The 27,868-nt window shown below is 34.2% G+C and overlaps 1 protein-coding gene across 1 annotated transcript in view; it reads left to right on the plus strand.

Moving 5' to 3' along the window:
• Positions 1 to 27,868, plus strand: part of ROBO2 (roundabout guidance receptor 2) — a 582,138-nt gene that overhangs the window by 49,794 nt on the left and 504,476 nt on the right. The window contains exon 2 of the mRNA XM_060010476.1: positions 10,007 to 10,333. Within this exon, the coding sequence (XP_059866459.1) occupies positions 10,007 to 10,333 (327 nt within the window). The remainder of the gene's footprint in view (positions 1 to 10,006; positions 10,334 to 27,868) is intronic.

Raw genomic sequence — 27,868 nt, forward strand, 5'->3', positions numbered from 1 at the left:
TAAGGCAAATCTGCATAACCCATGAAAACCTCTGATTTGGTGGCAAATCACTCTTTAAAGAATGACTTCAACCATGGTAAGATGAAGCAAATTGATTTGAAATAGTTTTGGATGAGTGTCCAGGTTAATACGTTGGCTCCGCACTGAATTGTTGGAAAATGAATTTATAAAGTAGGAAATTAATTTTTTATTTCTCAGGAGTAAATCACTACTAAAAACTTACTGGAAACTTAGAGACTGGTGGTTTCGAAATTTCTCTTCAGTTTTATATAGATATTCTCATGTGTTTAACCCCTGTTTTTGATTGCTTTCTGCGACTGGTTTTAACTTGCCCAAACCAGTCCTGCCTTCCGTCTGGATGTGTTCCGTCTGGTGTTCTGTGACCTAGGCCCACCTGCTCACAAGAGGTCAGTGGCTCACTGCACTGGATACAGGCAGCCAGAAAATGAATTACTGTGTTAAGCAATTAAAAACTTATGTAACAAGGGTACTGAATAACATGAGGTGGTGGGGAAACAAAGAGGGAAAATGTGTTCCACTTTCAATATTTTCAGTAATTTCTGCTAAGGATACACTGATAAAGACCAGAAATACAGTTGTGAAATTCAGAGAAAAGTTTTATGAAAGCTGCCTTAGTTACCTTATCCTGAAATAGCAGCTACTCACCCTGAGTAAGGAAGGAAATTTTAATATCTTTGACTAAGATTATATTATAAATAATTGATGGTTTATATTTTAAATAAACAATTTACTTTTAAGGTAAGTATCTATGTTTTACCGGTTGGTGTTTGGTTTAAATGATTTGTAGCACCATGTATTTATTGGCAATGTAAGTAAATTTAACAATAAATTTAAGAATAAATTCTTAATTTAGAATTTAAGAATAAATTCTAAGTTACACGAGCTGCTTTTTAAACAAAAGCTTTTAAATCATTGTTAACCTTTGGAGGGTGCTCTAAGAAGGTATTTTGGCAACCACTGCTTTTTGATAGTAGACATAAGACCTATCAAGGGCAAACCTTTCTAATCTCTACTTATATTAAAAGTATGAACATTAATCTATAGTGTATATCTTTAAAAATTTGCTCTGTGGTAATAAATTTAACTTGCTCCCTATTATCTTTTCCTATGGCTATGTCCATTATGTTGTGACAGCCATAAAAAGTGTATCATGTTATAAAACGATGAACCTGTAGCAACTTACTCTTCTAGTTGCCTCAGTTTGGGGATGAAGAAATGGTACCATGAGGAAGTTTAGGTAACTTGCTTAAGGTTACACACCTAACAAACAATGCCCAAGGAAAAAAGAAGCCAAACCAAAACAAACAAAAAAACCCAATAACTGAAATCTAGTACTTGGGACTTTCTATTTTAGACTTACCCAAAATATGGGTAAGAAGGAGGAGAGACAGAGAAGAAAAAGTTATCCTGGAAATGGACTCCCAGCTAAGGCAAAGTGTTCTAGTCTCAGCTTTGGGGAAAGAAACTTCAATTATTTGCTTCTCTTTTTCTTTCTCCTTCTCAACTCTAAAATGGGGTTTGGGACAAGAGGGTCTTCTCGTAGCTCAATGTTTTGCCTGTTGGACCTGGAAGACTGTATACATAGGGACGATACTAGATGCCATATTGTACAACTGAAACTTACAGAATTAAGGCTGCCAAGTTTGACAAGAAATGTCTTTAATCTTTGTCATTTTCCTTTCACACCCTTTAGTTTTATGACATTAAAAAGCCAGTTAGCACCAAAATAAGGATTAATCTCCAAAATATACAAATAGCTCATGCAGCTCAATATCAAAAAAAAAAAAAATCAAAAAATGGATCTAAATAGATGTGTCTCCAAAGAAGCCATACAGATGGCCAAAAAGCACATGAAAGATGCTCAACATCACTAATTATTACAGAAATGCAAATCAAAACTGCAGTGAGATATCACCTCACACCAGTCAGAATGGCCATCATCAAAAAATCTACAAACAATAAATTCTGGAGATGGTGTGGAGAAAAGGGAACCCTCCTACACTCTTGGTGGGAATGTAAATTGGTATAGCCACTATGGAGAACAGTATGGACGTTCCTTAAAAAACAAAAAATAGAACTACCGTATAACCCAGCGGTCCTACTCCTGGGCATAACCCAGAGTAAACCATAATTCAAAAAGATACATGCACCCCAATGTTCATTGCAACACTACAATAGCCAAGACATAGAGGCAACCTAAATGTTCATCAACAGACGAATAGATAAAGAAGATGCGGTACATAGATATAATGGAATATTACTAAGTCATAAAAAGAAACAAAATTGGGTCATTTGTAGAGATGTGGATAGACCTAGAGATTATCATACTGAGTGAAGTAAGTCAGACACAGAAATACAAATGTCATATGATATTGCTTATATGTGGAATCTAAAAATAGGGTACAGATGAATTTATTTACAAAACAGAAGTAGAGTCATGGATATAGAAAACAATCTTATGGTCACTAGGGGATAGGGAGTGGATAAATTGGGAGATTGCGACTGACATATATACACTACTATGTATAAAATAGATAACTAATAAGAGCCTGCTGTATAGCACAGTGAACTCTACTCAGTACTCAGTAATGGCCTACATGGGAAAAGAATCTAAAAAAAAAAGCCATTTAGAATTTTTGTAATAAGTAGTATTTCAGGCCTCAATTTAATTTTGATGTCCTCTCTAATTTAAACTTATTTTTAACACTGCTGTGCTTCCAGAAGAAATGAGAATCTTACAAATGTATTTAGTTCATTGCTAAATTAGATCATCTCCTGAGAGAATTTCAGTAAGGTTCAAATGGATAAAACAGTCTTTGTGTTTTCCAAACATTAGCTTTCTCACCACATCTTATCGCATCATAGGACTCCTAGGAAAAAGAAGTTTCTTGTATCCCTCTTCTATTTCCCCCACTGATAAGGGAAGTACACTGGAACTTAATCATTATGAAGAATTCAAGGATGGAACAGTTCTAAGGACAGACTTGATGGAGTTATTAATTAACTCCATTGCATTACAAATGACATTAGCTCACTAATAAATGTGGACAGCATTAGTAGTGGCACTGAGATATGTTTCTTTCTATGGAGAAATTTTGAATAGGATTTATTCTGGTAAAATGGAAAGCAGTAACGGCTTTAATCCTTTTGAAATCTAGTGTAAAGCAATCAGCATGGTCTAGCTAAAATTTACCATGCAGAAAAAATTAATACAAGAATGACCTCAAAAAGGAGGAACCTGTCAGTGTGATTCGTTTTAAGGGGCAAATTTTGGAAGGAATATATATATATATATATATATATATATATATATATATATATATATATATATATATATATATATTTTTTTTTTTTTTTTTTTTTTTTTTTTTTTTTGCGGTACGCGGGCCTCTCACTGTTGTGGCCTCTCCCGTTGCGGAGCACAGGCTCCGGACGTGCAGGCTCAGTGGCCATGGCTCACGGGCCCAGCCGCTCCGCGGCATGTGGGATCTTCCCGGACCGGGGCACGAACCCGCATCCCCTGCATCGGCAGGCGGACTCTCAACCACTGCGCCACCAGGGAAGCCCTGGAAAGAATATTTGTAATAGATTATAGACGGGAAATATCAGGTACACTGGATGCTTACCACATGTCCTGGTGATCTATATATATGATTTCTTTTAATCATCTAAACCAACTCTTGAGATATTGGTGTTCTGATTTGTACCTGGTAAAAGTGAGGCATAAATATTTGCTGGTCAGTAACCCATTCCTTTATTCCTACCACACCACCTCTTTTTTGTGATGGGTCATCCAGCCTTCACTTTTTCATGTTGCACTAGGTACCTCTCGAACTGGGGGAGGGATAACTTCAGGAAGAATCTCTGGTCACACTCAGATCTGGAGTAATCATAGAATATCTCGCTGGCTTTATTTTACTAAATTTTTTGGAAAATATTTTGTTAAAACAAACATACTTATTATGAACTAGGACACAATGTATATTACATACGTTTTTAAGAAAAAGAAAAACAGACACTGCATAGAAATTTTGCTGGAGGGAAAATTCAGAGAAGTTTGAAATGTGTTGCTTAGCTAGATATGCTATCTAGTATGTGAATGAAAAATAAAGCTTAGTCCAAGGAAATATTATATTCCAACTGAATAAGGAGACAGAAGAAGTTTACTTTCAAATATGTGAAATGAAATCAACAGGTGTTCTCAGTGCTTTATCCTCCTTTACTATATTATGTAATTGAAATCACTTCTGAAAACAGCAGTTCTGTAGCACTCACTGCAAATGAGTGGTTATTGACTAAATAAAACTAAATTTAAATATATTCACAAATTATGATTTTATACTTCACCTCCAATTCTTTAAAGTTTCAAGCACTAATAAACCATTCAATTTGTTTTTTATTAAATATTTTACTAAAATCATTACAAAATCATTGTTTGAGAGTCTCTGAGAAGCGGAAATAATCCATTATGTAAATTTGGGTGCTTAGAACATTATTCAAAGATGCATCTTCATTCAGCTCACTAATTTGGTATTTCTGTGGCATGCTTACATCTAGCCAGATATAAGTGCATGCCCTTCTCCTGGTAGGCATGCTATAATTGCAGCTTCTTAGATCCTTCCACTTGTAACTTCTGATGCATTCTGTTCAATGTGGAACCAAGAATCTTCATTAAAAAAAATATCCCAGGTGATTTTGATGCCGGTACTTTAAGAATCACACTTGGAAAAAACAAGGAAGATGTTTTCTGATTTTATTACGACTAGAGGCATTAAATTGACTTATTTTATTGAAATCAATTTTAGAAGGGGTTTTGTAATTAGTCTCATTGTAGTGTGCATTCTTTACTTAAGCTTCCAGCATTTTCAGAAGCCTAGTACATTTTGGATGAAAGGCCTTGAGTTCTAATTCTGCCTCTACTAGCTGTTCAGTTATGGACAAATCACTTGACTGTTTTATAGCTTACTTTCTTGGACAGTAAAAATAAACATTTGGATATTCACCTATAGTACCCTATGACTAATTTACATTGTTTCTTTATAATAGCTAAAGACAGTTGAATAAAATGTTTTAGATTAAACTTGACTATTTTATTGCACAATTCATAATTGAGATATAAAATAATGTCCAGACTTGCTATTAGCTGCAAGCAAAGTTAGAATTGCAGATAGTAATTCTGATACAGTGCTTAGCGCATCTGACCAAATAGAGATCCTGAATATTTCCCATTACATGAGCAAAATATTATTTTCCTGCTGTTGACATATTTTTTCATCTGAAATCTGGAGAAAAAAGTTCTGTGGTCCTATATAAAAAAATAAACAAATAAACTAAAGTTATTAATGGAAATTGATAAACAGGTGCTCTAAAGCAGAATTGGCAGACTTTTTCTGCAGAGGATCAGATTACAGTATTTCAAGCTTTGTGGACAATATACAGTCTCATTCTTCCTTCACCTTCTGCTTCTTTTATTCTTCTTCCTCCTCTTTTTTTAACAACATGCTAAAAATGTTAAACCATCCTTAGCTCAAGGTTATACTAAAACTGTTTAAAGCAGTGCTTCTCAAACTTTAATGCACATATGCATTGCCAGGGAATCTTGTTAAGATGCGGATTCTGATTCTGTAGGTCTGGGGTTGGGCTGGGGACCCTGTATTTCTTATTTGCCCTTGGATATCAAAGCTTTTGAAGTTAAACTGTTTCATGTCTTTTCACGTGATGAACAGCCCCCTCTACTGTTGGGTTTTGAATCCCCAGTGACTTTGGCTGACAACTCAGCTATCTTTTTTGTTTTTGTTTTTTAACCAAATAATGGGGTTGTTTTGATCCTAGTACTTTAGTGGCCCTTCATAATTTTAAAGCCTCAGACCTCTTTGGAAATTTGATGAAATCTGTAGCCCCTCTTGCTACTACTCCCTCCTGTCCACACAAGAATACCCATTTTTATACACAATTTCAAAGAATTCACGAACCTGTCTAAGGCTTACCCATCTTAAGGGTCACTGCTATAGTTGTGTAATGTCTGAATTTAAGGGAGTTCTGTTGTGTAATGTCTGAATTTAAGGGAGTTCTGTTGTGTAATGTCTGAATTTAAGGGAGTTCTAAATTAATTCCCTCACTTTTAATAACATCTTAAAATTTAGATTGCAGCTATGTTTTTGCATATCTCCATATCATTCTATCTATCTGTCTACCTACCTATATGACTATCAATCATCTATCTGACTGGTACAACCTTTTAACTTTATTTTATGCCCTATTGGCCATTGCTGGCCTGATGATTACATTTAAACTTAAAACTATGAATGAGGAAAATAACCTAACTATTGGTCAGAATGAACATGAATTGTTACAATGCCTTGTATTAAATTTGTTCACAGTGCCTTTACTTATGACTTTTAAAAAACTACTTTATTGACATTAATTCATACATCCTTTACTCATTTAAAGTGTACAATATAATAGTTTTTATTATTTTCATGGAGTTGTACAACCATCACCATAAATAATTTTAGAATATTTTCATCACCCCCAAAAGATTCTCCAGTCCCCCTTCACCTCTCACCCCCATTACCTACCCTAGACAACTGAAAATCTATTTTTTTGTCTATGAATTTAACTATTCTGGACATTTCTATGTAAGTGGAATCATGTTGTGACTAGCTTCTTTCACTTAGCATAATATTTTCAGTGTTCACTTATGTTATAGTGTGTATCGGTGCTTCATTCGTTTTTATTGCTGAATAATATTCCATTATGTGGATATATAACATTCATTTATGCATTCATCAGTTAATGGACATTTGGGTTCTTTCCATTTAAAAAAATTATTATGAATAATGCTGCTATCAATGTTACAGTTTTTGTGGGGACATAAGATTTCATTCCTCTTGGGTATATACCAGGCAGTGGAATCGCTGGGTCATATGTTAATTCCAAAACTTTTTGAGGAACTCCAGATAGTTTTCCAAAGTGGCTGTACCATTTTACATTCCCACCAGCAATGTATGAGGCTCTCAATTTTTCAACGTCCCAGACAATACTTGTTATTTCACACTTTTTGGATTATTGCCATCCTAGTGGATGAGAAGTATATCTCGTGGTCTTGATTTTCATTGTCCTGATAGCTAATGATGTTGAGAAGCTTTTCATGTGCTTACTGACCTTTTGTCTAACTTTTTTGGATAAATGTCTATTCAAATCCTTGGCCCATTTTTAAATTCAGTTATTTGTACTTTTATTTAGTTGTAAGGGTTCTTTATATGTTCTAGATATAAGTCCTCTATCAGATATATGATTTGCAATTTTTTTCTGATTCTGTGGGTTGTTTTTCCTTTTGTAATGTTTTTTTCAAGAACAAATATATTTCTTGCATGTGATTTTGGTGTCATATTCATGAAGGTTTTGACTAACTCAAGATCATAAAAATATGCTCCTGTAATTTCTTTTAATTGTTTGATAATTTTACCTCTTACATTTAGGTTGTAGATATTCTTTTGAATTTTTTATAACAGCGGAGTAAAACTACTACAAGAATATCCAAATGCAACAGCACTAGGATAGTTTACATATGTTATAGTCATAAGTGAGTAAAATTCTCTGAGTGCTATTGGACATGTTAGATTCTAAATCTTATTGCTAAATAGTTTAGATGTTTTGCATCTAATTCTCTTATTAGTCTATTATTTTATATTTTATTTAATAAGTGTTAGTGTATTTCAGGTCCTGTTCAGGCCTTATTCAGGCCAAACTGCCTAATAAGGCAGAGAACTTTTTGATGTAGAAAATAGCACTCTAAAAACATGGACAGTTAACTTGCTTAGTTTTAATAATAGAACAACTTTGGCATTAGGGAGAATGTAGATGATTGCATATGGGAGATTAGAGAAGAGCAAGGAAGGTATCCAAACAAGAGGATTGTGGCTACCGTATGTCTGTTACATGAAAAGTGACATATAACTCTTGGTGCATTTTAGTATCAGTTTCTATGGCTATGTGTCCAGACCTTTACATTTGGGAATATGCTACTGATTTGCAAGCTATGATTAGTTATTCATATTTAAGTACTTGGGATCTCATTTATTACTTTTTAAAGTAATTCTTACTTTTTATATTCTATAAGTTCCTCATTTGTGTTAGGGCCTCAGTACTTACAATATATAACCTTCTTTATTACTGTGATGCAGGTTGTGGTTTTCTGTCCATATTTAAATGCTTTGGGTCTCTTTAGTTCTTTTCTTAAAATTTTGACCTGTGTAGTGTAAATTACTCTTGCTTTAGGTACCTAGCACTTGTAATGTATAAGTTCCTTCTTGCATCTGATGAGCTAACAAATGGTAATCAGCAACCTTTAAAAGTTAATCCTCTTCAGAAAAGGTTCATTCACTACCAAATTAAATTCCCTTTATTAAATTCAAATAGAAATTTTAAATTAATATTGAAAGTTAACTGGAATAACATTGATGAGTAAATATTACTTCTGTTTATTGAACAGAAATGTGCCAATATTGGGTGATTGGTTGGAAAATTGTAAGAGCTTTTAAAAGCTCGTATGTAGATTATCATTATGTCTCCAGACAGAGTTCTCTCAGCCGTCTCCTTTAGAATTATTTGCAGCAGCTGGTAGGACCTTTCCACAAATAATGGCTTCTGACACTTCATAAATTAAAATATTCAAAACAGTACATTATGCAAAATTTTCATCTTAAAATACCAAACAGGTCCTTCTCTTCCTATTTCTTCTAACTTTTAATGGCCCCATTTTCATTGTAGCCACAGGAAAGTTATTGGTACCTGTCACTCTTCCTTACTGTATGGAATACCAAATTCTGTCAAGTGTTTATTTTACTGTATAACTTATATCTTCCTTCTTTTTTCTACCTTAAGTGTTTCAAGGTCAGGTTCTTTTTATTGTTCTCTGGGATATAGAAGTAACTCTCACCTGTCTTTTTTGCCTCCATCACTATCTATCTTTTACTGTACAGACCAAAAGAACCTTTCTAATACACAGATGGTCATATCACTGCTCCCTCAAAATCAGTTAGCCGTATGGAATAAAAGTCACACTCCTTAGCGTGGTATTTTAAGCCCTTTTGTCTCCGGCTATAAGACTGCTTTTTACCCTCACCTGCCATGTTAACTTCCTCCCTGATTATGAAATGTTTTATACATATATTGTCATTTCTCTGTCCTTTTGCTCATGCTATTTCTTCATTCTGAATGTCTTTCTCCTTCTGTTGACATATTATTTTCATTCTTTACAACTCAATTTAAATGCTACCTTTTTTGGGGAAGCCTCTCACTGTGCTCTAGTTAGAGTTGACATTACTTTTCCCGATCTTTTCCTGTAATACATTTCTTGGACCTCCGTGCAACACTTATTTCAACATAGTGATTTAACCTGAGTTCCTCAGTCAGACATACCTGGATTCAAATCCTGCCTCTACTGCTTGCTTCTTCCACAGTCGTGGACAATATATGTCATTAAACTTCTTCCTCATCTGTTAAATTGAGTTACTATTTGTACATAATGTTCGGGTCTTTTTTTGTGTTGACTCTGATAGCACAGTGCCAGCATGATAAACGTTTTCTATATGTGTATTTTAGGCACTTGGCTTTCTCCCCTAGTACATAGTAAGCACTTTGAAGACAGGAAATTAACCTTACTCATCTTAGTACCCATTGCAACTTACTGGTTCCAAAAGAAAATTTCATGCTTATTTTTATTTGTCCTGACTCATGGAACATGTTAAAACTAACTCATTAGAATTAACATATTAATTTACTGCTATATTGTCTTGTTCCAAAAGGGACTTGGAATGACTTACGAGATGCATAAAGAACAAAAGACTGAAACATAAATAAAATAGTAGTAAGTGCAGTTTGAATGATTGAATAGTTTAATTTTATCAGTGTGAACCTAAGTGAAACAAAAGCTATAGATAAGGAATGTTAAAGCTTGTCTTCATTCTGTCACATTTTGTAGGATCTCGTCTTCGCCAGGAAGACTTTCCCCCGCGGATTGTGGAGCACCCTTCCGATGTCATTGTCTCTAAGGGAGAGCCCACCACGTTGAACTGCAAGGCCGAGGGCCGGCCAACGCCCACCATTGAGTGGTACAAGGATGGCGAGCGGGTGGAGACTGACAAGGATGATCCCCGGTCCCACAGGATGCTTCTGCCCAGCGGTTCCTTATTCTTCTTGCGCATTGTGCATGGGCGCAGAAGTAAACCTGATGAAGGAAGCTACGTGTGTGTTGCAAGGAACTATCTTGGTGAAGCAATGAGTCGAAATGCATCTCTGGAAGTGGCATGTAAGTAAACGTAATGAATCTCATAAATGGCATGCGCTTTTACTTTGATTTTTTTTTAATAAGCTTTGATTTGTTCTCATAGATGCTTAATACCTATAGAATACACCAATCAATACTCTCTGCATAATTTTACTTTGCCTTCTGCAAAGAAGGCTTGTCAAAATAATGTATAGCCAAGGTGTTGCAGTAAATTTATTTATATTGAAGCAATGTGGGTATTATGATATTATATTAAAGCAAGGCGGCGATGATGCTGGTCGTATTTAAAATTTGAATTATTAATGAGAGATATAATAAAATATTAAGGTTGGCGATGTTAAAATAAAAAGTTTATGTGTAACATGGGATCAAATATAAGGTATAAATTCATTATTGTACCTATTCCTGTTACTTATTTATATATAACTAATATATTATATATACATGTATATATTTTTTAAATCTAACTTTTATTGGGCAACTTTAAAAAGAATATACTCTTTAGGTTATATTAACTCTTTTACTTCCAGGTTAAATTCAGGGATCATTACCCTAGGCATGCAGGGGAAAATATACCAACAACAGCAACTATATTTTTTTATCAAAAAATTTATCAGAGAACAGAACTGATTTCTGTTTAGGGACAAAGTGTGCATATAGAGGAAGGTCTTGCTCAGTTTTGGTAATCAGCAGTACCTAAGGATTTGTCCTGCCCTTGCCACTTAAAAATATATTTATTTATTAATCAGGTAGCCCAAATAGCACTAGTAAATCAAGGCATCAAGGCTTTGCATCTATTTGATCATTGAGTCCATAACTTTGTTTTTCTGGATGGTTTTCCAGAACAAATTTCAAAATATGTTAGATTTGTTTTCTGGTTTATAAGTGAGGATTTGGTGTCATAATTATTTTGGTATTCTCTATTTTGAAGGAATACTTTATCAAGAATTATTTGTGAATAAGATGGCAATAACTGAGCTTAAAAAAAGTTTGTGCTCTTCAACTTTCTGCTTGTACCAGTAGGTGTTCATACGTAAGAGAATTGAAATAGTTCAGGATGCATGCGTCTTTTTTTTATAGCTGGGATGAGAGTGCCGGATAATAGTTCATGGTCTATGTCTGCAATTAACTTTGATACTTATACTCACATGCTATATGGTATCACACTAAATTATAAAACTTGTGTATATGTGTATTGAAATTCTCACAGTGTATCATTACCTTTATACATGAAAACATCTTTTAGTAACAAAATCATACAATTTCTTATTCAGCTAACACAATGAAAGCTTTTGCTTTTACGCATCCAGTCTTTTGATTTATGCTTTTGTACCAAGAAATCTGGAACCCAGTCCATGCTTGAAATATGTAAGTCCAATAGGAAAAAACTACAGGAATCCTAAAACCCAAATTTTTAAATCAATGAGCTTTGAGAAATTTATTATGTGAAGTACTTTGAGATATAAGCATTAGAACTTTTGCTAGCAATGCCATTTTGCGCCAGTTGCTAGGTAATTTCATTTTTATAACTTACTTCAAAAAGCAGATTAAATGCAGTTTAGTGAGATTTGAAATATATACACAGAACCTCAAGAATACAAATATTGCTGTCCATTTTTATTTTGAAATATCTTATTTCTGGAACATTTCAAACATACTGAAATATTTCAATGTCAATTCGATTGATTGTTTTCCCCACCAGATCCCTTTACAGTAAATATAACATGCATTATTCTTTCTTTTTATAGATAAAATGAAACCCATGATGGTTAGGTGACCAAGACTAAGGCAATAAATTAATGGGGAATTCAAGATCAGACCATGATTGTTCCAATTTTTAGTTTGAGAGAATTGTACCATATTTCGAAAAACGCTCAAATGAAACCAGGCTCATCTTATATAAATAAAAATAAAGAACTTTTAATTAAAAGTTTTTCTTCTATCCACTCAGCAGCAAATAACTTTTTTTATTTTTTAAATTGAGGTATAGTTGTTGTATAATATAAACTTATCTTTATTCTGCTCCTTAGCATTGTTAAAATTGCTCCCAACACACATGTATCTTGTACTTTGATTTAACATAAAGGATTTCTCTCTTTCTTAATTGCATCATTAATAATTAATCAAACTGTTTTAGAGGGAAAATTTTAAACCACAATTTTTTTTCAATGTACTATGACAGTTACATTTTTCTTTATTTTTAAATCAGTGAGCTTTGAGAAATGCTAAAAAAATACTTCTGACCTAGAGAGGAAAACAAGAAGAGTTCTAAATTGGATTTAGCTAGTGAATAAAATTCTTTCTTCTAATGCCCTGTCAACAGTTCATGCCATTTGAGGCAACAGAAGATCAAATAATATCCATTTATATGTTGCTCATCCCTTTCGCATTAGCTCATCAGTCTTCTCCATTTCCTCATGTGTTTCATAAAATGTGTTAATATGGAAATTTAGGTCAAAGCATTGTGATTTGTCAATCCTATTGGTAACCAAGGTGTATTTTTATAAAATGATAGGAACCGCTGTGGGTCATATAAATGTCTGGCCTTCATATTTTAGGACACTCAACATAATTGCTCAATTATGGCATATCCATTTCTTCATTTGTTAAAGGAAAGAATGGAAACCTAAAAACACTATGTATTTGGAGAGCTGCAGGTAGCTTGATAATGAGGTTGGTGGGCAGTGTAAGTTAGAAAGATAGGCATGTGCTGAATCATAAAATCTAGACTTTTTGTTATGTAAAAGGAGAGTTTTTCCTTTCAATTTTGAAAGAAAATTGAAGATAGGGTTAAAGGAATGATGATTGAAATTGAGCGGAGTTAAGAAGCTGTGAAATCATTCAGAAAAGAGTATATGTTAGATTTTAAACTGAACAAAGCAGTGCGGATTAAAAGAAGGAAATAGTTTGAACCGTATTTAGAAATTATATCACTTTGTGGTTGGTTTGGGGAATAGAGGGTGATTCCCAGATGTTTTTTGGTGGAGTGACTGTGTATATTATGATACCTACCATCCAAAGGGATGGCAGATACAGGAGAAATAACTCTAGTGAGAACAGGAAAGTGAAGTCAGCTTGGTTGTATTGTTTGACATGCCAATGAAATATCAAGGTAAAAATATGCCATATTCCATTAAGGAAAGAGCTTCTGGAATTGAGAAGTCTTTCCCAGATGGAGGTTGAAGCCAGGGGAGTAGATAGACATAGATGTGATTGTCCAGGCAAGCTGTGTATAGGGCTGTGATCACTCCCATTGTTTGGAAAGAATATTTAATGTTGGGCAAAGGAAAGTCTAGTTCAGGAGGCTCAGAGGAGGTATTGGAGTGATAGAACATGGGAAGTGGAGTGACAAGAAAAATAAGGAAATAATTTTAAGAAAGAAAAAGTGGTTGGCAATGCAAATGCTACGTGGTGGTCTAAATAAAAAGTATCTGTGGTCTCTAGGGGTGAAAAGAAAGCACAGCAGCTGAAGAATGAGTTGGTAGTGAGTTGGAGTGGCAAGTGCTGCCTGTTCTTTCAAGAACTCAGGGGCGGTCAAAATCGGTTGCGAATTGATTTAGGTGTATATAGGAATATCTAGGTGGTATGGATAAGTAGCAAACAACCTTGTTATAACTTTTATTGTGAAATGATTATTGATAAAAAATCTGGAATTTTTGACTCTGCTTCATCTTGATTTTCATTTTTAATTTCAACAATCTTGCTTTCTGCTGTCATATGATATGAGCAGTTTTATTGATAACCGTCTGTCTTGACTGACTGTATAGAAGTTAGCCTGTTTTTATCATACTCTATTCATTCTCTTTTTGTTTTATTAAACACAGAGTTCACTTTTATGTAACGGAACAACATAATTGAGGAAAAAACTATTCAGGGCCAGTCCCTGCAGTGGAGATTTGAATCACTTACCACATATTTGCTTTTTTCCCCTCTTGGTTTGGGAAAAAAAAGCAATCCAGAATGTACTTTTTAGATCACTTTAACTCAAGGAAGGTATTTAGGCAAAAAAGTGATTTTTACATATTTAGAAAACAGAATTGCAGGTTCTACAAGTAAGGCACTTGGCACTGAAGAATTTAATACATAGTTGTCCAATGGGACCACCAAGAGAGCTGAGACGTAGCTGGTGCAGATAAGATTTCAGTTTGAACTCCAGGGCTCCCTGTGTTTGGAGCAGAAGGAGCACAGGGGTCCTCACGCAGACTGTGGCTGCCTGTGCTGCAGCCTGAGTCAGTGGCAGTGCCTAGAGATGGCAGCTGTAGCCCCAGGTGGTAAATATATGACAGCAGCTTGATCTATCGACCAGGGTAAGAGGGGGATGTGGCCTAAATGAAAATTCATGAAAAATTGATGAAGTCCCCAGATTATTTTTTCCGTTTCCTTTTCTCTGTACTACGCCAGTGCAGAGAGGGGAGATTAAATGAAGTGATGAACGCTTTAGTGGCAAGGAGGTTGTGGTTCAAAGGTCAAGGGTCACTTAGAAACCGGTCTTTTTTTTCCCCTTTCCTTACTTATAAATCAAAACTAAAACACAAGAACTTTTCAGATTGCCTATGATTTAGCTTTGCTTTGAGAAAAATAAAATAAAATGGCTAAATGTTTGAAAGTTGGCTTTTGATGCAACTACAAAAGAGAACAGATGTGGTTCATAATTCAGTTGGGGAACTAGAAATAGATTGAATTCCATGACTGCGGGGTGATTTCTTTTCTTTTCTTCATCCTTTTTTTCCTTTTTGTTTCCACGTATGAAGACCCATGCCTCAAGAAAGTCATTTAGAGAAGGAAAAGGTGTTGCATTATTTATGTCACAGATTGCTAGAACAGCAAAGCTATGGAACACTCTACAGACATAATGATCCTGCTTTAAATCCCAAACTAAATTGATGTTTTATCTGTACAAGGAAGAGAGGTTATAGAAGTAGACTGACTTTAGTAACAGAGGTCACAGGTGGCATTAAAAATGAACACAAGGTGAATTGTTTCATTGATATTTCCAAGTTAATAAATATGTAATTTTTTTTCCTTTTTTTACTTTCGGCTGTAAATGAATGTTATCCAGGCAAAATACCTTTATGCTCCAAAAACACAGAGATAAATTAAATTGCAGAAAAGCCTAAGCCATGGAGAGCTTTTTTAAAAAAATTACTTTATTGAGGTATGGTTCACATATAATTTACCCATTTAAAGTGTATAATTTAATGTTTTTTAGTGTATTCACAGGGTTGTGCAACCAACACCACAATCTAATTTGAACATTTTTGTCACTTATAAAGAAAACTGTATACCCATTAGCAGCCAATTCCCATTCTCCTGGAACCCTTCTGCTACATCCCTAAGCAAACACTAGTCTACTATCTTGTCTCTATATATTTGCCTATTCTAGACATGTCATGTAAATGGAATCATACAATACATGGTCTTTTTTGACTAGCTTCTTTTCCTGAGTATAATGTTTTCAGGGGTAATCTTTGTTGTAGCATGTATCAGTATTTCATTTCTTTACACTGCTGAATAATATTCTATTGTGTGGATATACCACATTTTATCCATTCACTCATATGTTGATGGAAATTTGGGTTGTTTCCATTTTTTGTCTTTTACGAATAATGCTGCTATGAATATTCTTGTACAAGTTTTTGTGTGACATATGGTTTCATTTGGGTATTCTCTTGGGTATATATCTAAGAGTGGAGTTGCTTAGTTATATGGTAACTCAACTTTTTAAGGGACTTATAGGTAACTTTTAGGTGTAGATAAAAATATTTATTAGTGTTATTGAATTAACTGTATCCAACTCCCCTCTTAGTACAAGGCACAGCTAGAAACATTGCCAGTATTTGATAAATATTATTGACTGCTGGCATGTTATACTTCCTTGGGTTATATGTCCATATTTTAAGATAAGATTTAATTAATTAAAAATATAAAATAATTAACTCTGTAAAGCCACTGAATGGTCATGAACTTTCTTTTTCTTTGACCTAGTTATTTAATTCAAGTAGTATGAATTGATGAAATAAATTCTGAAATCACTTCCCCTTATAAAACTTCTTACCAAACCGTGTTGACTTTGGCCCCAATTAAGTTGGATAGTCTTGCTTTTTGAACCTTACTTCACTTTCTGCCACATTTTTATTTGTCCTGAAAGATGACAGTATTCTGGTTTCTCAGGAGATGACATTATCTTTTCTGAGAATAATTGACATAACCTTTCCTGTTCCCAGGTTATTTTTCCTTTCAAAGGTCTTAACGTTTGTTTGTTTTTCTTTCATTTACTAGGAAGTAAACAATTAATGGTGATTATAATAGAAGTTGATTAAGTAATTCCAGGAGTAGGGAAAAAAAGAGCTGCTATCATGACTCAACTTTCCTAAAACAAACAAATGTATCTATTTAAATGCATAAGAGGCAACTAGTCAATTGGAACTGATATTCATAGATTTTGACTAAGAAGAATATAAGAGCTACTGGCTTTTTCGTGATTCCTCTGTTTGTATTTCTACAAATTTCAAGAGAGAATGCCGAGAATTTGGGGGGAGAGTATACAGACAACCACTCATACCTTAATGTACTTCGGCCATGTTATGTGCTAAATTGTATCCCCTCCAAATTCATATATTGAAGCTCTAATTCCTAGTACCTCAGAATCTGACTGTGTTGGTAGATTGGGTCTTTAAAGGAGTAAATTAAAATACAGTTGTTAGGGTGGGTCCTAGTCTATACTAACTGGTGGCCTTATAAGAAGAGGGCATTTGGACACATAGACACCAGAGAGGCACATGCATAGAGGAAAGACCATATGAGGACACAGTGAGAACGTGGCCATCTTCAAGCAAGGGGAGAAACCTCAGAAGAAATTAAAACCGCCAACACCTTAATCATGGATTTTAGCCTCCAGAACTGTGAGAAAATAAATTTCTGCTGTTTAAGCCACACAGACTATGGTATTTTGTGATGGCAACCCTAGCAAATTAATACAGGCCATTTGTCTTACAGCAAGAGTAACCACTGGTAAGAGACCATAAAAAAAAAAAAAAAAACATAGTGATTTGAATCAAATATTGTTTGTGCTCTGTGGATTTGTACTGCCCTGCATCCACAATGTTGGCCCGAGGCTGTTTTGAAAGAAATCTGTAAACTCAGTTGAAAGTATTATAAACTGTGAATGTATGGGCATAGGGGAATCAATCTAAAACATCTTTAACTAGAAAGAAAGGACAATAGCAAATGTTTTGGTATTTTTTTGGTATTAGAGAACAGTGTTAGAAGGTACATGAGTGTGCACACGCACACATCTGTGTTACTTGGGCTGTTTTGTCTGTGTACCTTTTAATTGTGTAATACTCCATCAGATTCTTTCATATACAGATCTCTCCTTTAATCTTCACAAATGGAGGTGTGAAATTGCTATGCCTGGAGTACATGTTTGAGCTTATGAACTATTTAAATATGTGTAATGCTGTATTTTGATATCAGGTTTCTGTTAACTGTATTAACTGTATTCAACCCCTCTCCCTTTACAAGTCTCAAGTTGCCGTTCACTAAAATTAGCCTGAATTAACTCTGATTCCAAGGAAAGCACATAAATAAGAGAAAGAGGAATCTTGATGTTCTCTTCTTTTCCAAAGACTATTTCCCAAAACAGTTTAATCCTGAACTCTGCCAACATGTAAATCCTATCCATGGAATGATAGCCCAACATATTCATAGTGATACTAAGGTGTATTTAAGACAAAACTTGTTGAGTTCAGCTCTTGTTTTCAATCTCAGAATTTTTTTTTAGATAAAAGTAAGAAAAGACTATTTGTGGTTTGGAGGGTTTCCCACCTATAAACCTTCAATTTATTCGATTTCAGCTGGTTTGTAAATATAAATTGATTCTACTGAAAATGTATATAGGTTGACACTGTAGTTAGGAAATGTAATTTTGTGCAGCAACGTGTATGCTTTTCTCTCAAGATATGTGTTTCATCAGAAAGACAGGTCTCCAATTTTCCTTCGTTAGGTTGAATTTGTTTCTGATAATTATAATACACATTGTTTAATTCTGAAGCAGCTCCCACAAGGTTTCTATAATTACATAAAGGGGGTTGCACTTTTTTCATGCATGAGTCAGTATATGTGTTAAGCTCTTTAGAGGAGTACAGAAGTAAAAACGACAGGTGAAATTTTGTTCAACTCTGGAAATTTCTTCTTCTTTAGAAGTCTGTAACAGCCTGTGACTTAACTGCTAAAGGATGAGAGGTTCAATTGAGGAATCAACATATTCTTTACACTCTAAATCATTGGAATTGGTTTTCCTCTTAGGAGATTTTCAAATGCAAACACAACATTTTCAACCACCTCTTTCTTAATTAGGAGATATGCATACATTTTTGTCAATAGGGTATACGTTTTACAAGAAGTAATCTAGGAAAACAATATTGGGCCCCTGTTTAGGATTTCTGTAAACTCTCTGAAGTTCCCTAGCACTACCCTTCTGGGGCTGCTCAGACATCAGTAGTGTCTCTGACCCTTGGAGAGAAGTCAGGCAAGGATTGTAAGAGAGGCAGGTGCTTTGAGGATGTGACAGACAGATATATAGGCCCAGAATCTGGTGAATTCCAATAAGTTTTTGTATGTTTATTTTGTCTTGCTTTTTTGTTTTTGCAGAAATTCTACCACCCAAAATAGCCCATGGTCACTTACTCACTGGTTAGCCTAAGCCTGTTAAAAAGTTGATCCTCACAAAGCCTGCAAGCAAGGGTGTCAGCCTGGGTTACAGGCAGCAATGGCCTACGCCATTGGCCCTTTAAGTAGCATCACAAGTAGGGCCTAGAAACTGAGTGTAAAGTAACATCTAAGAAGAAAAGGGCTCTTTCTATCACATATACCTTTTTCTGATAATCAGGCCATTTTCCAGTTAGACAAGTACTTATTATTTATAAAGACAATCATTAAGTTTTTTATGTGGTTATCTAACATCTAAGTCTGTACAAAGACTTTGGCACAAACTTTGCAGTTTTTATATATAAACTGTAAAATTATGGAAAGGTAACATGACTATTTTACTTTCATAATGTCGTATTCAATATAGACTGTTATGTATACATATATATATATCAACCTGCTTCACTCTCCTCCTACTTGCTTTTTCTGCTTATCCACATTGAATGAGGATGTTCAGTGTTTTTTCTTAAATCTATTCAAAGGTCTTTACTGGCTTTCTTAGGCATTAGGAGTAAAAAGCAGCTTAAGAAATCCATGCCTTCAATGGTGCTTGTGTTATAAGTGAGAAGCCTGGGAAACCTCATCAAGTAACAGCTCACCTTCCACTGTGGTGTGGGGTAAAGGCCCTCAGATAGGACATGCCACAGGCATTAGAAGAAGTGACATCAAATGCTTCTGGATGAATATGAATGGAAAGTGGCCTTAGAAAACTGGAGAGAAGTGTAAAAGCAAAGACCTGAGGCTGTGTGTGATTGGCCAGTGTGGGGAGTAATTACTGTATTGTTGAATTGGAGAACGTATGTAGGAGAGTAGAGGGAGATAATTTAAATAGGAAAGTAGAGATTGGTCATAATTAAACGAACTAAGGAGCTTGCACATTATCCTAGAAGACCTGAGGGAGCGTTCAATGTTTTTTTGATTTGGGAATGTTACTTGTAAGGTATGAAAGGGGATATGTTAAAGGCAGTATAAGGTGGATTAGAACATGGAAGAGTGTGAAGGTAGGAGATCTATTACAAATTAAGGTATGGTAAGAAGAAGGTTGAATTACTTTGATGAATTAAATTGATACCTGAAAGATAGGAGATGGCATTTCAAAGGAGAGTTGATACAAATTTAAGAAATGAGTTTGTGGTCCAAGGGATGATATAAATTTAGTTCGCTACATTTTTGGACAGTACTTTCTAATTGCTAGGTACTCAGCTAGGTGCTGAAGATACTGATATTTAAAACAAGAGTTGTTTAATAAGTATAGAGTTTCAGTTTTGCAAGATGAAAAAGTCCTGGATATCTCTTGCACAGCAATGTGAATATACTTAACACTACTGAACTGTACACTTAAAAATGATTGAGATGGTATATTTTATGTTACCTATGGTTTTTTTTACCTCAGAAACAAAAAACAGAACAAGAGATGACTCATTCCATCAAAGAGTGTTCAAGATGGTATAAAATGTAAATCCTAGAGTAAAGAACACCTGAACATGTGGGAATTCAGAGGAAGAAAATACTGATTTTGCCAAGAGAAATATGGACCAGGTTAAATGATTTCTATAAGTGGAAAGTCAGTAAAAATAATCACTAAATGCCAGGATTTTTCCCTAAGTGTTTTATATTTATAATTTACTTTGAGTATAATTCTCAAAACAACTTATTATTTTCTCTCTATTATATCTGAGGCCAAATCTTTGTTAACTTAGCAATTTTTGCACAGTAAGAAGAGTCAGGATATGAACCCAGACAGCCTTTGCCTAGAGTTTGCTTTCTTAACTACCATGCTAAGTGGTCTCATTGATTCATTTAAACAAACAAAACCATTTGACACTTAGAAGAAATCATTAACATTTATTTTAGGTATTCTATCCAGAAATGGTTATCCAGTTGTATACATACAATGAGAATGCTGGACTACATGAAGTCTAAAGCTTCATTTTGGTGCTAAAATTCTGTGATTCATGGGGTAATAAAGGAAACAAACAACAGAAAGAGTAAGCTTTTCTTTTTTTTAATTTAGTTATATATTGACATTTAAGAGCTCATTAGTTTATTCAAGTAATTTGATTTTCTCTGTACAGTTCCTAGTTGTCAAATATCAGTATCAGGAAGATCCATCACTTTCAGGTCTTACTGACATGTTTGCAGGCCAAAGCAGCTTGGAGCTTAAGAATCAAATTTATAAGAAGAGTTATCTATCATTTAATATCTAAAGATAACTTGACTAAGTTTTATATTAAAAAAAGGGAGTATGCTAATAGCAATGATACCCTTACAGTATTTTCTCGAGTTCTTTAGAAGTTATTAACATATTAACATGCATTATCTCATGGCCATATTTGTAGAAATTTGCTAACTTTGATAGTTTCTTTCTAAGTTCAGTACTTAATGTTAACAATGGTCAGTTTGGCTTTCAAATAACTCCAGTTTTAATTTAAAAATTGATTAAAGGAGGAAGAATTGTTTTTTCAATAAATGGTAACTTAGAGCAATTGGATATTCAAAGGCAATAAAAGAAGCTCAAGTTACAGTTCAAACATTATACAAAAATGAATTAAAAATGGATTAAATATTTAAATGTAAATCATAAAATTTATAAAACTTTTAGAAAATAGGACAAAAATCTTTGATACCTTGGGCTTGGTAAAGAGTTCTTAGACATGATACCAAAGCACAAACCAAAAAGATAAAATAAATAAATTTGACATCATTATGATGAGAAATTTTTATTCTCTGAAAGATCTTGTCAAGAGGATAAAAAGACAAGTTAAATACGAGGAGAACATACTTTCGAACAACATATATCTGACCAAAGATTCATACCTAAAATGTATAAAGATCTCTCAAAGCTCAACATTAAATAAAACAAATAATCCAGTTAGCAAAAAGGGCATAAGACATAAAGAGACATTTCACCAAGAGGATGTATGGCAGGGAAATAAGCACTTGAAGAGACGTTAAAAATCACTAGCCTTAGGGGAATGCACATTAAAAGAGACTATGATGAACAATCACTACCTACCATTTAGAACAGCCAAAATACAAAATCGTGATCTCTCATTCATTACTGGTAGGAGTGTGAAATTGTACAGTCACTCTTCAAAATAGTTTGACAATTTCTTAAAACACTGAATGTACATTTACCATACATTTGCACTCCTGGGCACTTAGCTAAGAGAAATGATAACTTAATCTGCACAAAAACCTGTACACAACTTTAAAGCAGTTTTATTTGTAAAAGCAAAAAAAAAAATGGAAACAACAATTAAAATGTCTCTCAATAGGTGAATGGTTAAATAAACCATGTTATATATATACCACGGAATACTACTCAACAATAAACAGGAATGAATTATTGATATGCACAGTGACTTAGAGAGATCTTGAGGGCATTATGCTGAGTGAAGAAAGCCATTTCAAAAGGCTACATACTGTATGCTTCCATCTATATAACCTCCTCATAATGACAAATTTATAGTGATGGAAAAGAGATTACTGGTTGCCAAGGGTTAGGGATGGTGGGGAGAGAGCCATGGGTGTGTTTATGAGGGGAGAGCAAGAGGGTGATCTTTGTAATGATGAAACAGTTGTGTATCTTGGTTGTGATAATGGTTACACAAATATACATGTGATAAAATGACATAGAAGCACATGCATTGTATCAATGTCAATTCCTGTTTTTGGTATCATTATGTAAGATGTAACCGCTGAGGGGAAACTGGGTAAAGGGTACAGGGGACATCTCTGTACTATATTTACAACTTCCTGTGAATTTATAATTATTTCAAAATAAAAGTTTAAAACAAATAAGCTAACTACCTTAAGTAAACATAAGTATATAAAAATGTCTTATTAAAAACTAATAATTTATTTTATGACTTTTAAATGTTAAGTGTTTTCCTTAAACTTTGATGAATTCAGATTTTTCCAAATTTCTTTAAAATTCACTTATTCAGATTCACTGTTTGAAATTAATTAAATACAACTTGTGGTATGTTCTACATACAGTTCTGTGAATTTCTTTTTCTATTTTTGATTTTTGCTCCATCATGGTTTTTGAATTTAATTATAGAATTTTTTTTATTGGGGGGGAAAGAAGTGGGGGTGTTAAAGTAAGAGGGGAGTGGTTGTTCCTAAGAATAAAGAGTCCCCAGTACTTGACCTAATGAACAGGGTCTCTTATTGTATAAAGCTGCCAAAAAAGTCTCTTTCTCTAAACTGCATTAATAGTTCAGATTAAGAAATGTGATCCAGCTTGATTTTTTTTCTGCTAAAACTATGGGTGGAATATTGTTAATAGTTCTGAGTACCAGTTTAAATTTACCATTAAAAATGGAATACCACTAGAAGAGAAAGAGTAAGGATTTAAGACTGTTACAAGCAGAAAAAGCAGAAGGAATTGGGATTATTATTGAGGAACAATGAAGACATGGGTAGGGCCGGTAGTTCTCACCAAGCACATCAAGAGCTGTCATCCCAAAGGGAGAATATATTTGTTCCATGTGACCCTTGAGGAAAGAAAAGGACCAGTGTATGGAAGCTGCAGGTTTTGCCTCATGATGCCAGACAATAATTATGGTGTATGTGTTCTTTCTTGGGATTGTTAGGGAATTATAGGCAAACCAAGGCCAATATGATGGTGTAGTCAGAAGAGAACCTAAAAAATTACGTACAACTATATATTTTCTTATAGCTTTACCTTATGTTTTACCTCAAAGGAAAAATCAGTCTTCATAATAATGAAACAAGATAACAAAACTAAGTACTGGTGACTTATTTAGTCTCATCACTTTATTATTCACAAGGAATTCCATAAAGTAGAAATGATTTCCTTAAATTTAGTATTATCATGTTTCATGAAAAGTCCTTGGAAAAATCTCACTTACTCATATGTCTTACACATCTTATCTTGAAATCCCTTGAGATTATAAGCAATTAAATTAATTGCATTTTGTAGTCCAACCCCTCGTTTATAACATATAATTCCCCGGGACCCACATGTACAGATTCAAGAGTAGCTTGATAGAAAGACTGATTTATTTTTGTTTTCTTCCTGGATCTGCTTTGAATATTCTTAAAAGAAGGAGGAAGATGCTGTGTTTAATATTCATATAAGATTTTCTTTTAAAAGCAGCTTCTCTCAAAAGCCTGTTGTTAAACAGAACTACCTAGAAAGGGGTCAACTTGCAAAATCCTTCCTAACTACTTGTTTGGTTCTTTAGGATTGATGGATAAGCTGATAGAATCTAATCTTCATATGTGTCTGTCATTAATAGAGATGTAAGAATTTACATCTCTCAATTTACTTTGTCTTTCTTTTTTCTGTCACATCATAAGGAAAAGCTTTACTAATGAAGTACCCAATGGTAATAACCCATTATATGCTAGGATCTCTCTTTATATCAGATGACATGCAAATGAACTGTTCTATTTCTATGGAGAAAGAAAGACAAGGAGTGGTGTAGTTAATCATGCTTGAGGGCTGCCATAGTGTCTTCTGGGAAATATTATCATTATTCATTCTTATTTAAGGGTCCTTATCCTGTGCATAAGAAAATCTCCCATTCATTCCATTTGGGTTTGATGTTAATTACAGGGGCATTAATGGAAGCTTTCTCATAAGAAATGGATGTAGGACTAAATCAGAAAAAAGAAAAAAAAAGCAACCTTTGGGTGAATCGGGTCATCAAAAAAACCGTGCATGAAGAAGCTGGCAGGTTGGAGGAACCTTAGAGATCATCAGTCCCCTTGTTGTTCAGATGTAGAAACTGAGGCCTTGAGACATGAACTGACTTAACCAAAGCCCCCAGTTGATGAGAGGCAGGCCTCAGATGACAAATGAGGGAGCCAATTTCATCAGACAGCAATGGAGAGGAAAGATAATTTGGGGAATTTCTTTTCCCAGAAAGGACCAGGTTCTGGCCCTGTTCTCCTATTAACTAGTTCTATAATTTTGGCAAAGCTTTTAACCTCTCTGAGTCTCTTTTCTTGAATTTAAGGTGAGGGAATTAGACTAGATCATTCATCCTCCAGAAAAGTGGAAATCTAACTGAGCTACTATAGACGGTTTGCATGCGACTACTGGACAAAGTTCATTGAAAAAAGATATTTCCAACAGATCATGTATGTTTGGATTCCAGAAACTGACAGGAGCCAACCTTGGATATCAAGTAATTGAGCAGTAGTCTTTTTTTTTTTTTTTAATTAATTAATTTATTTATTTTTGGCTGTGTTGGGTCTTCGTTTCTGTGCGAGGGCTCTCTCTAGTTGCGGCAACCGGGGGCCACTCTTCATCGCGGTGCTCAGGCCTTTCACTATCAGGGCCTCTCTTGTTGCGGAGCACAGGCTCCCAACGCACAGGCTCAGTAGTCGTGGCTCCCGAGCCCAGTTGCTCCGCGGCATGTGGGATCTTCCCAGACCAGGGCTCAAACCTGTGACCCCTGCATCGGCAGGCAGATTTTCAACCTCTGTGCCACCAGGGAAGCCCGAGCAGTAGTCCTTTTAACTGGCCATTCCCGCAGTCTGTGAAAAAAACCTTTTTTCGTATCTCAGATAATATTATTTTTTTCTTTCTTTTTCACCATTTCTTCAAGCAAATTCTGGTCGACAACAAGTAATTGATAATATTGCTGATAAAATGAAGATTTTCCTTAATCTTCTAGTCTTTTGAGGATTTAACTGATCATGGATCCACATCTATGCAGTCCCTAGTCACCTTGTCACCACGTAATTAAGTCATTTTTATTTTAGGCATTCAGATCTAAGGTAAATTTTTTTTGCAAAAGTATGTATATTCTGGATCAGTGTTTCTAGTCTCTTGAAGTTTAATGTAAACAAATATAAATTTGTAGTATATAAATTGGATTTTGTTTTGTTTCTCTAAAAGAAGTATATGAAGCAAAGCAGCTAATTTTTGAGATGTATTTGACTTACACGTAGTGTATAAAATATTTTATTAGGTAAAATGCATGTTTGTCTTTTACTGAAATATTTTCATAATTATATGAAATTAATTTCATAATTATACACATAAGCAGGCATATATTAGACCAACATAACATTGCTCTTCTTTCTGGACCCATGTTATCTAAATTACTAAAAAAAACCCTTTCTACTGTGTGTGTCTTTTTGTTTGTTTCTTTGTTTTATTTTTCCTTATTTTGTCTTTTATATTTCTACTTTTTTTTCTGATTATAAATACTTTTTTTTTATTGGAGTATAGTTGCTTTACGATATTGTGTTAGTTTATAATGTACAACAAAGTGAATCAGCTATACATATACATATATCCCGTCTTTTTTGGATTTCCTTCTCATTTAGGTCACCACAGAGAACTGAGTAGAGTTCCCTGTGCTGTACAGTAGGTTCTCATTAGTTATCTATTTTACACATAGTATCAGTAGTGTATATATGTCAATCCCAATCTCCAAATTCATCCCACCCCACTTTCCCCCTTGGTATCTGTACGTTTGTTCTCTACATCTGTGTCTCTATTTCTGCTTTGTAAATAAGATCGTCTATACCAATTCTTCTAGATTCCACATAAATGCGTTAATATACCATATTTGTTTTTCTCTTTCTGACTTACTTCACTGTGTATGGCAGACTCTAGTTCCATCTACATCTCTACAAATGACCTAATTTCATTTCTTTTTATGGCTGAGTAATATTCCACTGTATATATGTACCATATCTTCTTTATCTATTCATTCTTTGTCCATCTGTTGATGGACATTTAGGTTGCTTCCATGTCTTGGCTATTGTAAATAGTGCTGCAGTGAACATTGGGGTGCATGTATCTTTTTGAATTATGGTTTTCTCAGGGTATATGCCCAGTAGTGGGATTGCTGGGTCATATGGTAGTTCTATTTTTAGTTTTTTAAGGAATCTCCATACTGTTCTCCATAGTGGCTGTATCAATTTACATTCCCACCAACAGTGCCAAAGGGTTCCCTTTTCTCCACGCCCTCTCCAACATTTATTATTTGCAGATTTTTTGATGATGACCATTCTGACCGATGTGAGGTGATACTTCATTGTAATTTTGATTTGCATTTCTCTAATAATTAGTGATGTTGAGCATCTTTTCATGTGCCTCTTGGCCATCTGTATGTCTTCTTTGGTGAAATGTCTATTTAGGTCTTTTGCCCATTTTTTAATTGGGTTGTTTGTTTTCTTGATATTGAGCTCCATGAGTTGTTTGTATATTTTGGAGATTAATCCTTTGTCCATTGCTTCATTTGCAAATATTTTCTCCCATTCTGAGGGTTGTCTTTTCATCTTAGAAATGTTGGAAACTACAGAAAACTAAAGAAAAAAATTACCACCAGAAATAAACATCATTATTTCCACTGTGTTTTTTTTTCTTTATCAACACTATCACTTTAATAATAGACAATCTGTGAAATGGATTCAGTTTTAATACTTCAGTAAAATAAAAGATGAAAATACTATACATGTCAATAAATATATCTATAATTTGGTCAAATTGGATAAGCTGTAACATAATTTGTCTATATTTCTTCAAAGAACATTTAGAAATCTTATAATAATGGTTTACACATACACTAAGGAAATAGGAATAATCTAAATTGCAAACATATTTAATAAGTCGTTACAAATTCTAACATTGTGGTTTTTTGGAAGAGTTTTCATATCACAGTCTTACTGCCAAATATTTTATATCATCTCTGTAAAATAAGTTATAATCATTTATTTTTCTGTCACAAAAAAAGTTGTCTTTCAGCTTTCTAACTGTGGTGATACCTTTGTGAATACTAGTCCTTCTTCCACCTTTTTTAAACTAATTACCATATATAACAGGCCAAATTTTACTTGGTAAAGATCAACAGA

This window comes from Delphinus delphis, chromosome 4 (assembly GCF_949987515.2).
Source record: "Delphinus delphis chromosome 4, mDelDel1.2, whole genome shotgun sequence".
NCBI lineage: Eukaryota > Metazoa > Chordata > Mammalia > Artiodactyla > Delphinidae > Delphinus > Delphinus delphis.